A 17,447-nucleotide genomic window follows, 5' to 3' on the forward strand; every position below is an offset into this window, starting at 1 on the left:
ACCCTCCAACCCCACTGCCGAGGCCCAGAGAAACTCCTCCAGCTTCCCAGGGCACAGTTTGAAAACCACTGGCTTAAAGCATCTGTGAATGAAAGGATGAACAAAATGAATGCCTGTGACATCAACAAGAAACAAAGAAAAGACCCACAATCACAGACCCTGTGGGTGCACGTCACAAACGAGTTCTTGCTTTGCTGTGCGGCAGCTCTACAGCATGATGGGGCCGTATGACGGGCCAGCTGCTGCCGTCAGCAGAATGCAAGGGCGAGGCTGAACGGGGAACTGCTTAAAATCAAGCCCGCCCTCAGCACTACAGAGAATGGGCAGGAAATGGGGTGGACCCATTCCGCAGGCCAAAAATCCCTGGAACTCCCTCCTGTCATTTCTCTGACAAGCTTTACGTCTCACTTCTCTCCATGAATAAGACATTTTACATATATCTCACCACTGACCGCTCTTTGGAAGCAGGCATGACATTACTGACTGGCTCATCTTATAAATGTATACATGAGCTTCCCAGTATTAGGTAAATACAAAGCATTTCATTATTGATGTTGAATATTTAAAAGGCAGATTTAGTTAAGCTCTTTCAGCTCCTACACCAAATAACTGCACTGAGTAGGTACATGCCTAATGAAAGGTACCTTGTGAGGCCTGAACAGGTTTAAGACACTCCTCTGATACCAACTGGAAATACAAAGATTGACTTTTTTCCTTTAATTTATCGTTTTTCTTAATACGTATATTAATTTTAAAAAAACCTGACAGCAGGCCAAGATCAGTTTAGGATCTGTTTCATATGAGGAGTAAAGTTTTATGGTTCAGTTAAAAGACCTGAAAAATGAGGTTTCTAATGGAAATGCTGGCAGAGTTTCTACTTCTGGGCTGGGCTGGTAATACTATTAAAAAAAAACCAGAGGGAGGAGCAGAGCATGGCTCTCCATACAAATGAAGGCGTGCTCCTTTGTTGGATCACTTGGATATGAAGCAGGAAATTAATACCCAGGATACTTTCCTTCCTTCAGTTTTGCTTCAGATTCCTGTGCAAATCGAAACTGAAGGAGGAAACACATGTGAGTGTGCATTGCAAAAGTGAGCCCCCAGGCAAGAGGGGTGGAGTGGGGAAGAAGGACAGGAGGGTGCATTCAGAAGGTGCCTGGATGGTAACCTCCTTGCAGGGTGTATCCTGGATGGACAAGTCCTAATGGAAGCTCACAGCGGAAAGCCGGTCCATGACAGAGGCCTGGCCACACACATGGGAATGCCTGGCCTGCCCACACCACCCATCTTTGGCTCTGGAGTGACCTGGCCACCTGGGCTTTCTGTTTACTTGCTATTGCCTCTCCGAAGGCTAAGGGGGTGTCTGGGGCTTAGCTCTGCATGGAGAGATGGCCACCTTTCTTCTTGGGTCTCTCTTTCCTCTTAGCACTGTTTCTGCCACAGTCCTCACATCACTGCAGGCTCAGAGCCACAATCACTGGCCACATTTTAGCAAATGCTGCTGCTTCCTAGAATGACACGCTTGTGTCTGTCCCAGTTAGATACTCCTTCCACCTTACTCAAAATTGAGGGATAGAAGTGAGCGGGCAGTGCAGATCTCAAGGTACAGGTCAGGCCAACAGGGCACAGGATCCCCGGGGCTGGGGGAAGGGCAGGCACAGGAAAGCGAGGTGGGTGAACATTCTGTGATGCTGACACGAGCAGGGTGTGATACTACTTCTTCTTTATTTGTAAGACACCTGGAGACCTGGCAGGGGAAACCCATGTTTCAAAACTACTCAAAAGCTGGGCGCAGTGGCTTACGCCTGTAATCCCAGCACTTTGGGAGGCTGAGGCAGGTGAATCACCTGAGGTCAGGAGTTCGAGACCAGGTTGACCATCATGGTGAAACTCTGTCTCTACTAAAAATACAAAATTAGCTGGGCGTGGTGGCATATGTCTGTAATCCCGGCTACTCGGGAGGCTGAGGCAGGAGGATGCTTGAACCCAGGAGGTGAAGGTTGCAGTGAGCCAAGATTGCACCACTGTACTCCAGCCTGGACAACAAGAGCAAAACTCCACCTCAAAACCAACAAACAAAAAAACAACTACTACTCAGAGATAAATTTGGAGAAGCTCAGCCAATGAAACGAGACGAGGTGAAGGCCATGTGGCAGCAGCATGCGCCTTGACAACAGGCATCAGAGAGGCAGCTGTGGACACGCCAGCCCCTTTCATCGATGATGCGGCCCCAGCTCCATCTGGCCCCACTGTCAACCCAGGAGAATGCAGCTCCTAAGAAGGCTTGTTTGTTTTAACTTGTCTGCTATTCTGTTTCCACTCCAGTTCTTGCTGCATTCAACATAAACAATTTACCCACTCAGTCATGAGGAAAAACGAAAAACACACTTGACAACCAAATTTTGTGTTGTCAGGAGATGATTCAATGCCAGCCGCCGAGACAGGGGCAGGAGCAAAGGAGGCAGGGAGACAAGAGGAGGAAGAGGGACTCCGGAGACACTTACCAGGGGAGGACCCCACGCCCGCCGCTCGGAACTGCCCCAGGATGAGGCTCTGCTCACTTTCCGCCAGTGCCAGGAGGAGTTCATAGGCTTCGATGCACTGCTCGCTGAAACAAAGCACACGCGGCCTCAGCCCTGGCAGGGAACAGCGGACACCTTCAATGTGGCGCAGGTTCCTGCACAGGAGGCAGCTCAGGTGCTGTCTCGGCCTCACTCTCCACACAGGCAAGGAAACCACCCATGAATATTCCCAGGTCAAGGCCAGTGGCTTGCTCTTTCATTTGGCCTTTTTATTTTTAAACTTTTAACTTGGTTCTGGAAAAATACAACAGAAACAATAAAGGTGGGAGAGGCAAGTGTGTCATCCCTTCAGTGACCAGCTGAAAGGACCACGTGATTCCCTTGTGGTAGGCCGCTCCAGGCAGTCCCGCTGAGCCCGCACCCTGGTGTCCACACCCTTGTGCTGTCCCCCATTCGCACTGTACCAGGGTTGGTCTGTGTGACCAAAGCGACAGTAGGTCACTTCCAAAATAGCTTACTAAAAATCCCTGACTTCCATCTTGGTCATTCTCTCTCACTTCACTCTCTCTCAGACCATCCTCCCTGGAGCAGGCCAGCTGTCGTGTCTTGAAGACTCTCAGTCAGTCCTATGGAGAGGTCCACATGGGGAGGAATGACTAAGGCCTCCAGCCAACAGCCATGTGAGAGAGCCTTCTTAGAGCAGATCCTCCAAGCTCCCGCTGAGGTCTCAGATGGTACAGTCCTGGCTGACAGCTTGACCAGAATCTCACAAGAGACCCTAAGCCAAAACCACCTACTAAGCCACCCCAGGTTCCTGATCCTTGAAATTGTGATGCAGTAAGTGATTAGTCATACAACAATAGGTAACTAATATAACATCCCACAAGGAGATGGTTTTGACCTAGACCTGCACTATTCAATAAAGTATCTACTAGCCACAAATAGCTATTTAAATTGAAAACATATTGAGTTAAATAAAATGAAAAAGTCCATTCCTCCATTGCAGTAGCCATACTTCATATGTTCAGTAGCCATACATGGCTAGTGGTTACCATATTGGGCAGTGCATGTAGAGAACAGTTCCATCATCACAGAAAAGTTCTATTAGATTCTCATAAAACTAGAAGTGCTTAAAATGTCTCATGAAACATTCTTAGGCCTTCACAAAATCTCTGACAAGAGTTTGAGTTTGGATTTCTAGGAAGAGGAAACATAGTCACTCTTCTTTGTGCCCATCATTCATTGGGCAAACAAGGTAAAATATCAAAGAACAGTTCCTTTCCTGTAGCCTGAGACCCACGTGGCCCACGTCCACACAAGAGGTGGAACATATGCACAGCATCCTCAGGGGCCCAGATAACATGCCTGCAGTAGGAACATCTCCTCTTTAAGAAAGTAACCATCTAGCTTCTTCAAGCTGAACAGGGGATGTGTTGCCTCATTTAGTCAACAATTTGTTTTGATTGCCTTTATTTTCACTGTCCTTTACTAACAGTTAAGACAAACAGCTGAAATGCTAGACCTAGGTGCTTCCAGTTCCTAGTTTCAAAGGCAGTTCATATTCCAGACATGTGAGGACACTTCCTTATCCAGGTACTAATGTGGAGAAAGACCTTTCTGCTCAAAGGCAGATTGTGGGTGGATAGCAGCCAGCTTCAAGGGTTATCACAGATGAGTTATCTGCTTGCTTTGCTGTTTGTAAACCAGAATGATTGCTTTGTAGCTTTGGTCCCATTTATTTTGCTTTGATTATTTCTTGAATAAACAAGAATGTTTCTTAAAACAATACCAAACTTTTTAGAGGATGCTAAGTGTACGATACAGTCAACTACTCTGAGGCCTTGGCAAATATGCTTAAGTGGTAATGCTAATAAAAGAAACCTATGATGATAATAATAAGGGATAGTTTTGCAGCTTTAAACAAGCGGTAATTTAAAAACAGATAAATTTCAAAGTGATGAGGCAGAAAAAAAAAAGCGGTCCATTCAAATTACAACTTGCTCACCAATGAGTGAAATGTAGTTATTTAAACTGGCTTGTTCTCACGACAAAAAATCAGCAGCATGCCTGAAGAGCCAGGAAAATATTCATATCCTTTGACCTACAGTTCCTGCTGCCGGATTTTATCCAGAGGAAAATATTCAAAAGAATGAAGATCTTATCTGCATTAAATTATTCATCATAGAATTATTTTTAATATTAAAAGTCTAAATGTCCTTTAGAAAAGTGAGTAAATTAACAATATAAAAACTTGATGGAGGGGTTACAGCCGTTCAGAATAAAGACAGGCTATTAAAAGCAACATTTTACAACTATGACAAAGAAATAGAATGCACTAGATTTATAGCAATGTAAATTACATATGAATAAAAATCTGCAAGAACAAATGAACATGTAACACACCAAAAAAATCGATATTTTGAGTGACAGTACCTAAATGAAATAATATTTAAGAGGAATATGCTAGGAGAAATATACCTGTTTACTAACATCATATTCATTACTCTTAGCTATCTGCTGGTCCAAACCGCCAGATATGCCTTCTAGAAGCCTATTTCCTGCTTTTATTCTGCAGGTTACTCTGGATGCATTTCTACCCTGAAGTAGCTCCAAATGTCCCAGTGTGTGCCTTGTGCTGTTTTCCTACCTGTACTGTAAGGCCAGCCTCAGCGCTGTGGCGTTGGATTCGTATTTTCCCACCAGCATGCTCATCCTCTCGGCATTGCTTTTACATTCCTCCAGGGTTATAGTCAGGAGATCATTTTGGGATTTGAGGTGCTCAATCCGGCTACAAAGGGTTGTAACAAAAATCAAGGGTTACAATTAATTTGCCAATATTTCAGTTGTCTCATTTATGTTCAGGCCAGAAAAGCATGCTAGGATGTGGGCTTGTCAGATTAGCAGCTGACACAGTATTTTGTCAAAGAAGCAACTCTACATAAAAGTATCACTAAACTCTGTGTGAATTACAAATAAAAAATAAGCCCCCTGGTTAAAAATAAGACCCCAAGCCATTGCCACGCTCACTCCAGGTCTAGCATGAGCAGGGCACAGTGCTAGGCTCTGGAGATATTCCAAGGAAAGAAGACAGCTGTGCAACCTCCAGGTCCCTACCATGTGGAACGCCTGGTGGGCTTAGATAAGTCACCCTCCACATGCAGGGATGAAAAGCAGCATCACAGCAGTCACGGCTATTTGTTAAGCCTTTGCTTTAGTGATTCTCCCAGCAGCCCTTTCAATTAAGTATTGTTATTCCCATTTCAGATGAGGAGATGGAGGCCCAGAAACATTAAGTATCTTGCCCTGGGATTTGAACCAGATCCCGTCCTCATAATCACAAACTACAAAGAGAACCAAAGGATGAATCAGTGAGTGAATAGGAACCGCCCCGGCGGCCTTTAAGTGGGAAATGGACCAGGAGCTGTGGACTGTACCCAGAGCTCCTTTCGGGTTACACAGTCTAGCAGCTCTAACTAGTGCTAGGATAAGCATTGGGAACTTGAAGTTTTACAGGATTCAGAACTGTAGACTCAGGGCAAATGAGTTTGTGGCAAAGTCAGCAAACAAATGAATAATATAATCCTTCAGCTTCTCCATTTTCCATCTCAGGGCACAGATGCTCTTGATGCCACAATTCATTTTCCATGGGACACATCTATTTGTAGTACTCTGACCACTAAGTCTTAAAGAGAAAGAGCTTCACACACACAAACTGCAAGTGACTTGAAATGTTAAGGGGTTTGGAAGCCATCAGCTTCAAGGAAAAATCTTACACTCACGCCTTAGAGCAGAATATGGAGACATTTGCCAACATGGAAGATACTTGGTGAGTGTAGAAGAACTAAGATCACTGCCAGGCTCTGGCCACTCCGAGGTCATTTCAAGGTAAGGTGCTGTAAGAATGCTTTTCTGCCCCTGTTCACGTTAAGACTTCTTGAAAAGAGTCCCTATTCTCTCATTTACTTTACTTTTTTTTTTTTTTTTGAGACGGAGTCTCGCTCTGTCGCCCAGGCTGGAGTGCAGTGGCCGGATCTCAGCTCACTGCAAGCTCCACCTCCTGGGTTCACGCCATTCTCCTGCCTCAGCTTCCCGAGTAGCTGGGACTACAGGCGCCCGCCACCTCGCCCGGCTAGTTTTTTGTATTTTTAGTAGAGATGGGGTTTCACCGTGTTAGCCAGGATGGTCTCGATCTCCTGACCTCATGATCCGCCCGTCTCGGCCTCCCAAAGTGCTGGGATTACAGGCTTGAGCCACCGCGCCGGCCATTTACTTTTCAGCTTGCTCCAGTCTATAGTCCGTCCCTGCTAATTAGATAAAGCCTTTACCCAACTCATAGACCTCCATGTGGCCAAGCCCATCTCAGGGCCCTTCTCAGGCAACACCTCACTGACCTGTTACTCTTCCCTTCTTAAAGAGCTCCCCTCACTTAAGCCAGGGTGGGTCTCTGCTGGTTTTCTTCCTGCCCTAGCAGCTACTTCCTCTCAGTCGCCTTTGCTAGATGCTCATTCTCTATAAAATTGGGAAGGCTTGGCATTCTCTTGGGGCTGTCCCGGGGACCCCTCTGCTATCGACACTCCCACCCTAGGGGCGATTTCTTTCCAGTCCCATGACTTTATTAGGCAGGTAAGATCCACTGGCTCCCAACTTTCTCTAGCCCAGAGCCTGCCTGTGAGGGCCAGGTTCACATACCCAGCTGCCTTCCTGACATTTCCCTTTGCTGTCACATTGCTACCTCCAATGTAACATTCCAAAGTGGGATTCTTGATTTTCCCTGCACCTCATCCTCCCTTATCTTCTCCATCTCAGTAAATGCCAACACCATCTACCCAACACTACACGCCAGACCAAGCTTGTCCAACCTGTAGGCTGCATGCGGCCAACACAAATTTGTAAACTTTCTTAAAACATCACGAGATATTTTTGCAATTTTTTTTTCAGTTCATCAGCTATCATTACTATTAGTGGATTTATGTTCGGCCCGAGACATTCCTCTTCTTCCAATGTGGTCCAGGAAGCCAAAAGATTGGACGCTCCTGCACTAGACCTCTGAGAATCTTTTTTGAGACCATCCCTTTTTCTCATCCAAGTGGAAACCAGCTGCAGTTTCCACTGCTTTCAGCACCGCATATGTCGTACGTGAAGCCCCTGGCCCCATCCCGCCACAGCTACCCTCGTGCACTGCAAAGATCATGCTGCTTCCACTCTTATCTCACCCTTCCCATTTTCCACACCCGGGTGAGCTTCCATAGTGTCAATCAGATCTTGTTCTTCCACATTAAAAAACCCTTTAATGACTTCCAATTATACTTAAAGAGTAAAATGTGTCCATGGCATCAAAATCCACATCTGAGCCAGCCCCTGCTCTGCCACCTCATCTCGTGTAGCTTCTTCCCCTTACTCCATTTCAGTTCCATTGGCCTTTGGACAGCTCCTCTTTCAGGCCTCATGGTTGTTAAGTGGCCATAAGAATATCAGTTTGCCATATGGCTGCTTTTTTTTTTTTTTTGGTAATCCATCTCAATGTAAGCCTCCCCTCTTCAGACACCTTCCCTGACTACCCATCGAAAAATCAACCCTCCCTCAGCTTCTGCTGGTGTCCTATTTATTTCCTTCTTGGATCTTTCTTATCATCTTATTTGTTTTCTCCTTGGTCTATTTTCCCTAACAGAATATAAGCTCCATGAGAGCAGGGACCCTATTATCTGTTTTACTTTGCTTTGCGTGCCACGTAGCCTAGCATATAGTAGATGTTTAACACAGATTTGTTAGAGAAGGAAAACATTTTGGTGGGTACGGATGTCACCCCTCCCCTGCCAATCATGAAGCTAAAGGCTAACATACTTTGAGAGTAATAGGCCTCCAACTTTGAGGTAGGTAGTTAAAATAGCAGACATCAGGATATACTGGTAGCTTATTTCTAAGAAGCCCCAGGTTCCCGCAGCAGCTAGGATCACAGAGATGACAATGGAGGTGAGGTCAATGGGTAAGGGTTGGAATTCCATCTCACCTACTTAACAGCTCTGGATTTAAGACAAGTCACTCAACTTGGGACTTCAAAGTCTTTGTTTTCTCATTTGCAAAACAGGACTACTCTACTCTCACAGGTTGAGGATTAAGTGGCTGTCTGTGAGAGCCCTTTGTAAGCTGTTAAACACCACAATAACATGAGCTACCAGCAAAATATTTCTCCCTTCTTTGGTCTCTCCTGGGTGTATATAACTGAGTAGAAAGCAACTCCCCTATTCAAGTTCAGCCACAAATCCAACTTGTTAAATCCCAGAATCTGTAGAGAGGAGATCCTCACTAAATCGAGGTCCCCCTGAAGGCATCTAACTTCATTAAATTGCAAAGGGCATATCTGATTCAATTTTTAAGCACTCCCAGGCCAGTGATAGTGAGAAGACGGCTTCTTTACTGCCACTAAGTAATCATCAGGATTATCACTCTTAAGTATTCTGGATTTAATAAGGAAACCATTTAATTTCAAGATTTAAAATGACCTAGATTGTCAATTACCTTCGTTCTCACGAACTATATTAAACAGCTTCAAATCAGGGAGGACTAACATGATAATTCAATTTATTCTGGTTTGCCATACACAAGAGGAATGGAATTAAGCAATGGTGGATGGGGAAGGGTATCCCTATTTCTTCCTGGTTAGCTCATAAGCCTTTCAAATTCTTACAGTGCTCTTCCACTAAAGATTGGTAGGTCAAGGCAGCCACACCACACTCAGATGCGACTCAACAGTCCATTCTGCCACTGCAGAACCAATTCTGAGGCCAAGTGGTTTCCATGGTTTGGCCCTAGTCCTTCTCCTTTGCTTTGTTAGCAACTCCCTCATCACTGGCATGACACATAAGAGAGTCTTTGCCAACCGGCAAAAGGGCAAACTGAAACCACCTCTTTTGAAAGACTTGAAAAGAATCCATATAACGGGGTATACGGTAAAATTACTCTAGGTAGGGCAGTTAGGATAGGATGTAGGGACCCAAGACTGAGCACATTTGCAAAAAGCATAAATAAAATTAGGCAACCATCAGGAAGGGCAAGGACAGATAGACCAGCATGCCTGGTCCATGTCAGGAACGGCCCTACCAGATTGCCTTTGCTGGTTCCAGTAGCTCCAAGTGCCCCTGAGATGCTGACTCAACATTCCAGAACTTCCTTCTGTGGTTCTCTGCAGCACAGGCCTGCATGCTTGGCAGTCACCTGTGACCTACTGCCATTCTGTAGGGGCTGCTCCCAGGACTCACTATGTAATGTGCAAGGTCCAGTGTGAAACTAAAAAAGCGGAGTCCCTTGTTTAACAGTATTAAGAATTTAAAATGGTGACAGCAGAGCAGTGAAGCAAGCATGGTACCTTTCTAAGCACAAGGCCCATGTGAATGCCCAGGTCACAGCCATGATGGCAGCTCAGACTGTTGGGAGCACTCCTCTGAAGACCAAGGTGGTGGGAATTTCCAAACCCACCAGCCTGACAGTATTGCTCTGTCACAATACGTAAGCCACCTTGAACAGATCTTTGGAAAGAGAAGTGAGGAGCAGCAGCTCCTCCCTGCCCCAGGATCAAATCGATAGGATCTCTCCTCACCTATTTAGCCGTTCTGTTTCCACCTCAAACTCTCTAATCTTGCTTTCTGAGATGGCAGATCCGTGTGAGTAGAGTGTTTGGAAAATCTCTTGGATGTTGGAGCAGTCCTGAAGTGAGTGGGCCAGATGTTCTGCCACACTGCTGGATACCTGCAAAAAGAAGTATTAATTCCCCTTTGGAACGTGTCACTTCAGAGATGCTGGTCGCCACGCATGTTTTGTATGCAAAAGAATTTAATTCTCAAGATATTCCTTGAGAATCGGGGACTGGGAGGATGGTTACCCTAATGGTTCTCAGTTTGTATGACAGAATCCTAGTATGAAAAGTTAACTAATAAATACTATAAAAGCAGTAGAAGAAAAAAGAAAACAGGATCAAAATATGACTCCCTCCCCAAGCACGTGGCGCTGGACAGCCAGGATGGGGAGATCATGCCTTCCTGGAGTTCCTAAAATTCTGAATGTTGAACAGAATCAGGATTTCTTTCCCCTATCCTGAATTCCTTGCTACTCCAGGTCACTGTTTTTGGTTTCTGTAGCCCAGGAGAGGGGCTGACTCCTTCATTTTTACATTTTGGCTTTGGCATGGAATCTGAATACACGCAATTTTTGCTCAGTGTAAAATTCTAAATTAGGGCCTTAAAATGCTATTTTAAGGCTCTGTCTCTGAGGATCAAATAGCTGGCTCTCTCAGCCTCATCCCCAATCCTAAAAGATCCCTTAAAGAAATGAAACTAATCCTTTTCACCATCCATCAGCTCTTACAGTCCCAGGGGGTTGCCTGACTTCACAAATGAAAACTCTGGGACTAAACTGAAGGTTCTGGTCTTTTCTACCACTGGGTTAGGCTTCAAAGACAACATTCCTCCTCAGTAGAGAGCACATCCCCTTTCAAGATGGATGTGCAAAAGGCAGAGTCCTTTTAGAGCTCTTCGTCTCTGGGGTAGCAGGGTGATATAAGACAGATACTTCAAGACTTTCATCTATATCACCAAGAACTGGACCTAAATCATTTCATTCTGAATGGTTTCAAGGAAAGGAAAAAAAATCTCCCCTAAAGCTGAAGAAGTAATTCACCATATGGATGGAAATCATCATACATTGTAATTTAATCCTTTGGAAGGAAATCAGGTGTGATTTACTATTATAACTGGTTTATTGGAGATAGACTTGGGAAGTTATTCTGTCATCTATAATCAATTGTCTGTGTAGCTCTACCGGGTACTTTCTTGCCTTGCTTCTCGTGAACACTCACCCCTATGCTACTGATTTCTGAGCCCAGGACTGGCCGATCAGATGATGATGATTCAGACCTTGTCTTTGATAGCTTCACCCTCTCAGCAATCTTAAAAAAGAAAACAAAGCATTATAGAAAACTACCCACCACTCCCCAGATAAACTGTTGGGACTGTTTATACAGGGCTGTTTAGCCATGTCAACTAAATGATTAAAGAACTTGTTAAGAACAGCTCATTTGTCCAATTTTTCTACCACCAGCTTAAGCCAGGGCCTTTCAACTTCAGCACTGCTGATATTTTGGCTTGGATAATTCTTTTTGTGGGGATCTGTCCTGTGCATTGTAGGATATTTAGCAGCATCTCTGGCCTCTAGCCACAAGATGCCAGTAGCACTCCAATTGTGACCATCAAAAATGTCTCTAGACATTGCCAAATGTCCCCTGGAGGAAGAGCTCACTTCTGGTTAGAAAACACTGGTTTAACCTAACTTATTAAACTTAATAGTTAAGAATCAACCTTACTGTGGTGGCTAGTAGAGCTACCAGGCAAGCCAACAGGCATAATTTTCATCATCTGAGACAGACTCAACATACGTACTGGGGGGCTGTGCCAGCGAATGAGTGGGGCTACTTCTCACAGTGCCACAGCCTGTCCATCATAATCTATTTTTCTTTTTTTCTGGCAGAGCTGTCAGTCTTGTGAGTGGGGAGATCATTGGTTCATTACTCAAGGTCCCCCACTGGGCTGAACCTTAGTCTTTGAGAGCAACTCTGTCCACTGTGAAGTACTGGAGCACTTGACAAAACGTCTCACTCTCCATAATGACTTGTCAGCTGTGACATCCTCCAGCTGGCTGATTAATGAGAGCTGGCGTCCAGGTTGCAGCTGAGAGAGACTTAAAACTATTAGTGGGTTATCTCTCCTTACAGCTCCTGCATAGAAGGCCTGTGTAAGGTCTCAGGGGAAGCCCCTTGGGCTGTCTCAGCTAAGGGCATGCCTGTACAGTGGCTAGGATGAGCCTGGTGCTTCCAGATAACAGGAGGTGTTCCCGCTCATCAGGTCCATCCCCAGGAACTCACCTTGGCAATGGGAATGTCATTGCTGCTGCTGCTCGTGCTCAGCTCTCCAGTGCTGGGGTTAATTGGGCGGTTGGTGGAAGTGAGGCGGCCAGGGCTGGAGGGACCTGTGGCCTGCACGCTCTGTAGTCGAGTTTGAAGCTCTCTGACCTGCAATCATAATGCTTAGACATAGTTGGTGGTTTCCCTGGCTAAAGAGCAAAACAGCCAGATGGGTAGGTGGTGGGGCTTTCATTTACATTGAGGGATCAGCCCATTGAAAAGCTAGGATGGTTGAGTTCACATAAAAGTCACTATATTCTTTTTTTTGGACTAATAATTTTTTTAAACGAATCAGTTTCTTAAATCACACGTAATACAAAAAGTAGAGTTACAAACCAAAGTGATGATATTACTAGTTTTTATAATTGCCCAAGAGTCAATAAATTCTTAACTCAATCTGCCACAGACCATCATCTATTCTTCACAAGTATGAGGTGCACATATTATATAAGGCACTGGAAGCCTCCAGGATGGATGACCATTTTGTTTTGTTTTGTTTTGTTTTTTTTTTTTTTTTTTTTGAGACAGGGTCTTGCTCTGTTGCCCAGGCTGGAATGCAGTGGTGCAACCATGGCTCACTGCAGCCTTAATCTCCCGGGCTCAAGGGATCCTCCTGCCTCAGCTTCCTGAGCAGCTGGGACTAGGTGCACACAACACACCTGGCTGATTTTTAAATTTCTTTGTAAAGACAGAGTCTCGCTATGTTGCCAGGGCTGGTCTTGAACTCCTGTGCTCAAGCAATTCTACCACCTCAGCCTCCCAAAGTGCTGGGATTACCGGCATGAGCCACTGCGCCCAGGCACTGGCTAACTACCTTTAAGGAATGTTTATTCTTTTAGCCCCAAGCGCCTGACTGTGCTGGGGACTGCAGACAGAGGACCCAGGATGAAATCACCTCTCATGGAATCTTCATCTCAGAGCCCAGAGGAGAGAGGAATGATTTCAACACAAGTGCACTTGAGTGTTATAAATTTCTATCTCAAGTGTTATGGGAAGCAGAAAAAGGGAAGAATGTAACTCCAGCTGAAGTCATCCAGACAAAGCTGAACGAAGACAGTGGTACTTGAGCAATCTTAAAGGAGAACAAGTGAGGATATGGCTTTCGTGGTGGTATGCTTGGGGGGTGAGAGTGGGGGAGCGCACAGGTGCTGGGATGACATACTATGTTTGAAGAGGTGCAAGTTATTCAATATGTGCGGTTTAGAAGAGGTGTCTGCATTGGGGAAAAGATTAGGCTAAGAGAAGAGACACTGATGGAGCCAGCACCTTTTCCCCAAGTTACCTACAGATGGATTTTCCCTGGGATAGTAGGTAGGAATGTCTAAATAGTCCTTCTATACAAAAAAAGAAACATGGGGCCCTCTAAGTTACATTTAAAATGCACATTTAACTGCACAGAAATTGAACGTCCAAATCCTGCTTCTCTATAGTTACAACTCTGTGACTTCCAAAGAGAGAAGTATTCCAAGGAGCTGAAGAGCGTTGCTAGAGATTGGTCTTCTATAACCTTGGTCACAGTTTCAGCATGAGAGTACAGTGTCCACCTGAAAGGGCAAACTAACTACAGCACCCAACGGTCCTTACAAATGGGCACCAGACTTTGCCGGGCTGGGAAGAGTTAGCACTAGCAAATTTAAGACAGGGCTTTCTCAACAAAATAGTGTACTAGAATCCCCCAGAGGGCTTGTTAAAACAGACTCCAGGGCCCTACCCCAGGAATTCTGATTTAGCAGGGTCTGGATGAAGCCCAAGATCTGCAAGTCTAATAAGCTCCCAAAAGATGCTGATGCTGCCGGTCAGGGGACCATACCTTGAGCAGCACTGACCTAAGGGACTTCCAAGGCCACAAAGCACTTTAACCCCATAGACAGGAAGAGTGGAGCCATGCCCTGGTGCCAGCCCTGCCGCCAAAAGCCTTCTAGACAAGGGCAGAGAACAAGCATGTGGCCCCTTCTCTAAAAGGCACTGGAAAGCTTTTCATATTAAATGTCTGGGATGTCTCCATCCTGCTAACTTGGGAAGCAAAAGTAATTGAAATTTCAATAATTCATCAACATATTAGAAGCTAAAATAGGAAAATTCCCTCAAAGCAAATTGCATTCAATAGTGGAACAGCTCAAAAGGGCCTAATGCTCTGCCACGGGTTCCAGTAATGGAGGATCGATGGAAATGTGTGCTGTCCTCAAAACAGACCAGACGCAGGGCTACACTCAAAATAGCCTAAACAATAGGAAAATACATCCCTGTAGAAGCCAAATGGTACTGCTGATGAAGGATTACAGGACTCATTCTGAAATGGTCCCTGACAAACCAAAAATGGGTATGGGGGTGGATACCTCATTATGCCACAAGGAAAAAATGTGCAAAGAGAGATGGCTCATTCATTCCCCCAGGGACTAGGGGAAACCTCCCAGTAGAGACCCTGAATTTCAGTTTTTACTGCTGATGAATCTGATAAGGTCCTGAATAATTAACAATGTTAACACCACTCCAAAACCTAAATGGTGTCTGAATTGCACTCAAGACCATCAGTGGTCTGTTCTTAGAATTCCTACTGGCCTACTCATCTTGCTTTTTTTTTTTTTTTTTTTTTTTTTTTTTTTTTTAAATCTCTTTAAAAAAACTACAGAAAAAAAAATGCCTGGGCAATTTATAAAGACTTTATTAAAACTATCCGTGCTTTAAAAACATTTCTTCTTCTAATCACAAAAGTAAAACATGCTCACTGCGCAAAATGTAGATAATACTAAAACATAAAAACAGTCAAAGTGCTTATGTTATTTCTTACTCCACAGAGGCAATTACTTCTAGTCATTTTCCTTGCTGTATATGTGCACACATGTGCTTAAAATAATTTCTAAATCTAAATATCTACATTCACTTTAAAAGCTTTGGACCCAGAGAATGTCTCTGAAAACTAAAGATGATAAACATGTTTATTTTGGGCTATGCTTTATTATTTAATGATAATTGCTAGCCAGTGGAAACAAATCCAGCTGAAGGGAGTGCAGTGTGCCTGTCACGGAAAGAAAGACAGCTGGTTAAGTGGCCTCCTCCTCCTTCTTTTGATTTGCGAGTGAGAATCTTAATGTATAGGAATACATGCAAGAAACGAAGGCTAAAGTCAATATGCTGAGTCAGCTTAGGCATGGCTTGGGAAAGAGGCAGAAACATAGTTAACCGAGTTCTCACTTTTATTCTCACCCATTGTAGTGGATTGGATTATGTCTCCCTCAAAAGATATGTCCAAATTTGAATCCCCAGTACCCATGAATGTGACCTCATCTCAAAATAGGGTCTTTGTAGATATAACTAAATTAATGATCTCAAGCCAAGATAATCTGATTTAGGGCGGGCCCTATGTGCAATGATTGGTGTTCTTTCAAGAGGAAAGGAAGGGATATTTACGACGCAGACATAGAGACAAAGGGGGGAAGGCCCTGTGAAGATGAAGGCAGAGATTGGACACAAGTCAAAGAGCACCAAGAGCTATCAGAAGCTGGAAGAGGCAAGGATGGATTCTCTTTCAAAGCCCTTTGAGGGCGTGTGGCTCTGCCAACACCTTGAGTTTGGACTCCTAGACTCCAAAACTATGAAAGTTTGTGGTAATTAAAATATTCCTCCTTCACTGAAGATTTATTTTTTTGAGACAGGGTCTCACTATGTTGCCCAAGCTGGCCTCAATCTCCTGGGCTCAAGGGATCTTCCCGCTTTAGCCTCCCAAGTAACTGGGACTATAGGGGCATGCCACTGCACACAGCTATTTTTATTGAAGGAACTCTGTTACTCTCTACAGAATATATATTTTGGAGTCGAGAGATAGCCAAGAACCAAGGGTAACCTGAGGCAGGGACTGATACTTGTGAGAACATCATTCACCACTCTTCACAGCCTGTCTCAACTGGGGTTCCTCAACACCAGAACATGACCTGAAAGGCCATTTTTTCACTTCTCCTGAAGCTACTGCATGGCTGGTAAACATTACAATGGGAAACACGCTCTGAGAGAGGGGTACCAACAAGGAGTGTCTAAGTGCAGAAGAAGAATCCTGGCTGGCCTCTGCTTTCCTAGAGCAGGCAACACTGGAACTCAATCTTGAAGGCTGAGCTGTTCAACAAGCAAATAAAGAGGAAAAGATAATGGGGGAGACTCTGGAAGTTTCAAGTAAGGAAATGACATTAAAAGGCCACAGTTGTTTCTCTCTGGTATTTCTTCAAGGGTTTTGTAAAAATCATTTGATTAGAGAAGAAAACAGACTGAAGTAAGGAAGAAAAAGTTGGTGAGCCAAGAGCTCTACTGATGGTTCAGGTGGGAAATTATTAGTGCTCAAATACAGTCAGCGAAGTGGGAATAAGGATGGCAAGATACACTCTAGACCAGCTCCATCCAACAGAACTCCCTGTGTGGACGGAAATGTTCTAGAGCGGCGCTGTCTGCTACGGTAGCCTGGTGTCACACACGGCTGTAAGCACTTGCAATGTGCCTAGTGTACCCAAGGAACTGAATTTTTAATTGTATTGTATTTTAATTTATTTAAACTCAAACCTAAATAGCTGTATGTGGCTAGTAGCTACTGTATGCATCAGTGCAGTTCTGGAAATATTCAAGGAGGTAAAAACAAAACAAAACAAAAAAAACATCCAAACTTGTGGCTGGTGACTTAGTGGATCATGGAGTTACTTAGCAATGAGAAAGGAAAACATAAAGAGAAGCTGATCTTTTCAGAAAGAAATGACCAGAGCTGACAATGTCTGGAGCTGACAATGATGTCAGCTTTGGACAGGCTGAATTTGAGAAAACAATTGAGTATGTGAGGGAGGGCTTATCAGTCAACAATTAGAAATGTAAGTCTGAAGGAAAGTGACTCGAACTGGGAAGTGATTAGAACTGGATAGGTTTAGGAACGCCAGGTATGGATAAGGTTCAGGGAGGAGGTGTGGCAGTGTGGCGGGCAGGAGCGGAGGGTCAGTGGAGGA

The 17,447-nt window shown here is 44.5% G+C and overlaps 1 protein-coding gene across 3 annotated transcripts in view; it reads right to left on the bottom strand.

Moving 5' to 3' along the window:
• Positions 1-17,447, bottom strand: part of MCC (MCC regulator of WNT signaling pathway) — a 473,566-nt gene that overhangs the window by 42,876 nt on the left and 413,243 nt on the right. For all 3 annotated transcript variants that reach the window (XM_028849659.2, XM_002804475.4, XM_015140595.3), the window contains 5 exons: positions 12,433-12,579; positions 11,371-11,460; positions 10,117-10,265; positions 5,170-5,310; positions 2,505-2,608 (listed from right to left, as the gene is read on the bottom strand). In XM_028849659.2, coding sequence (XP_028705492.2) covers positions 2,505-2,608; positions 5,170-5,310; positions 10,117-10,265; positions 11,371-11,460; positions 12,433-12,579 — 631 coding nt within the window. The remainder of the gene's footprint in view (positions 1-2,504; positions 2,609-5,169; positions 5,311-10,116; positions 10,266-11,370; positions 11,461-12,432; positions 12,580-17,447) is intronic.

This window comes from Macaca mulatta, chromosome 6, assembly GCF_049350105.2.
Source record: "Macaca mulatta isolate MMU2019108-1 chromosome 6, T2T-MMU8v2.0, whole genome shotgun sequence".
Lineage (NCBI taxonomy): Eukaryota > Metazoa > Chordata > Mammalia > Primates > Cercopithecidae > Macaca > Macaca mulatta.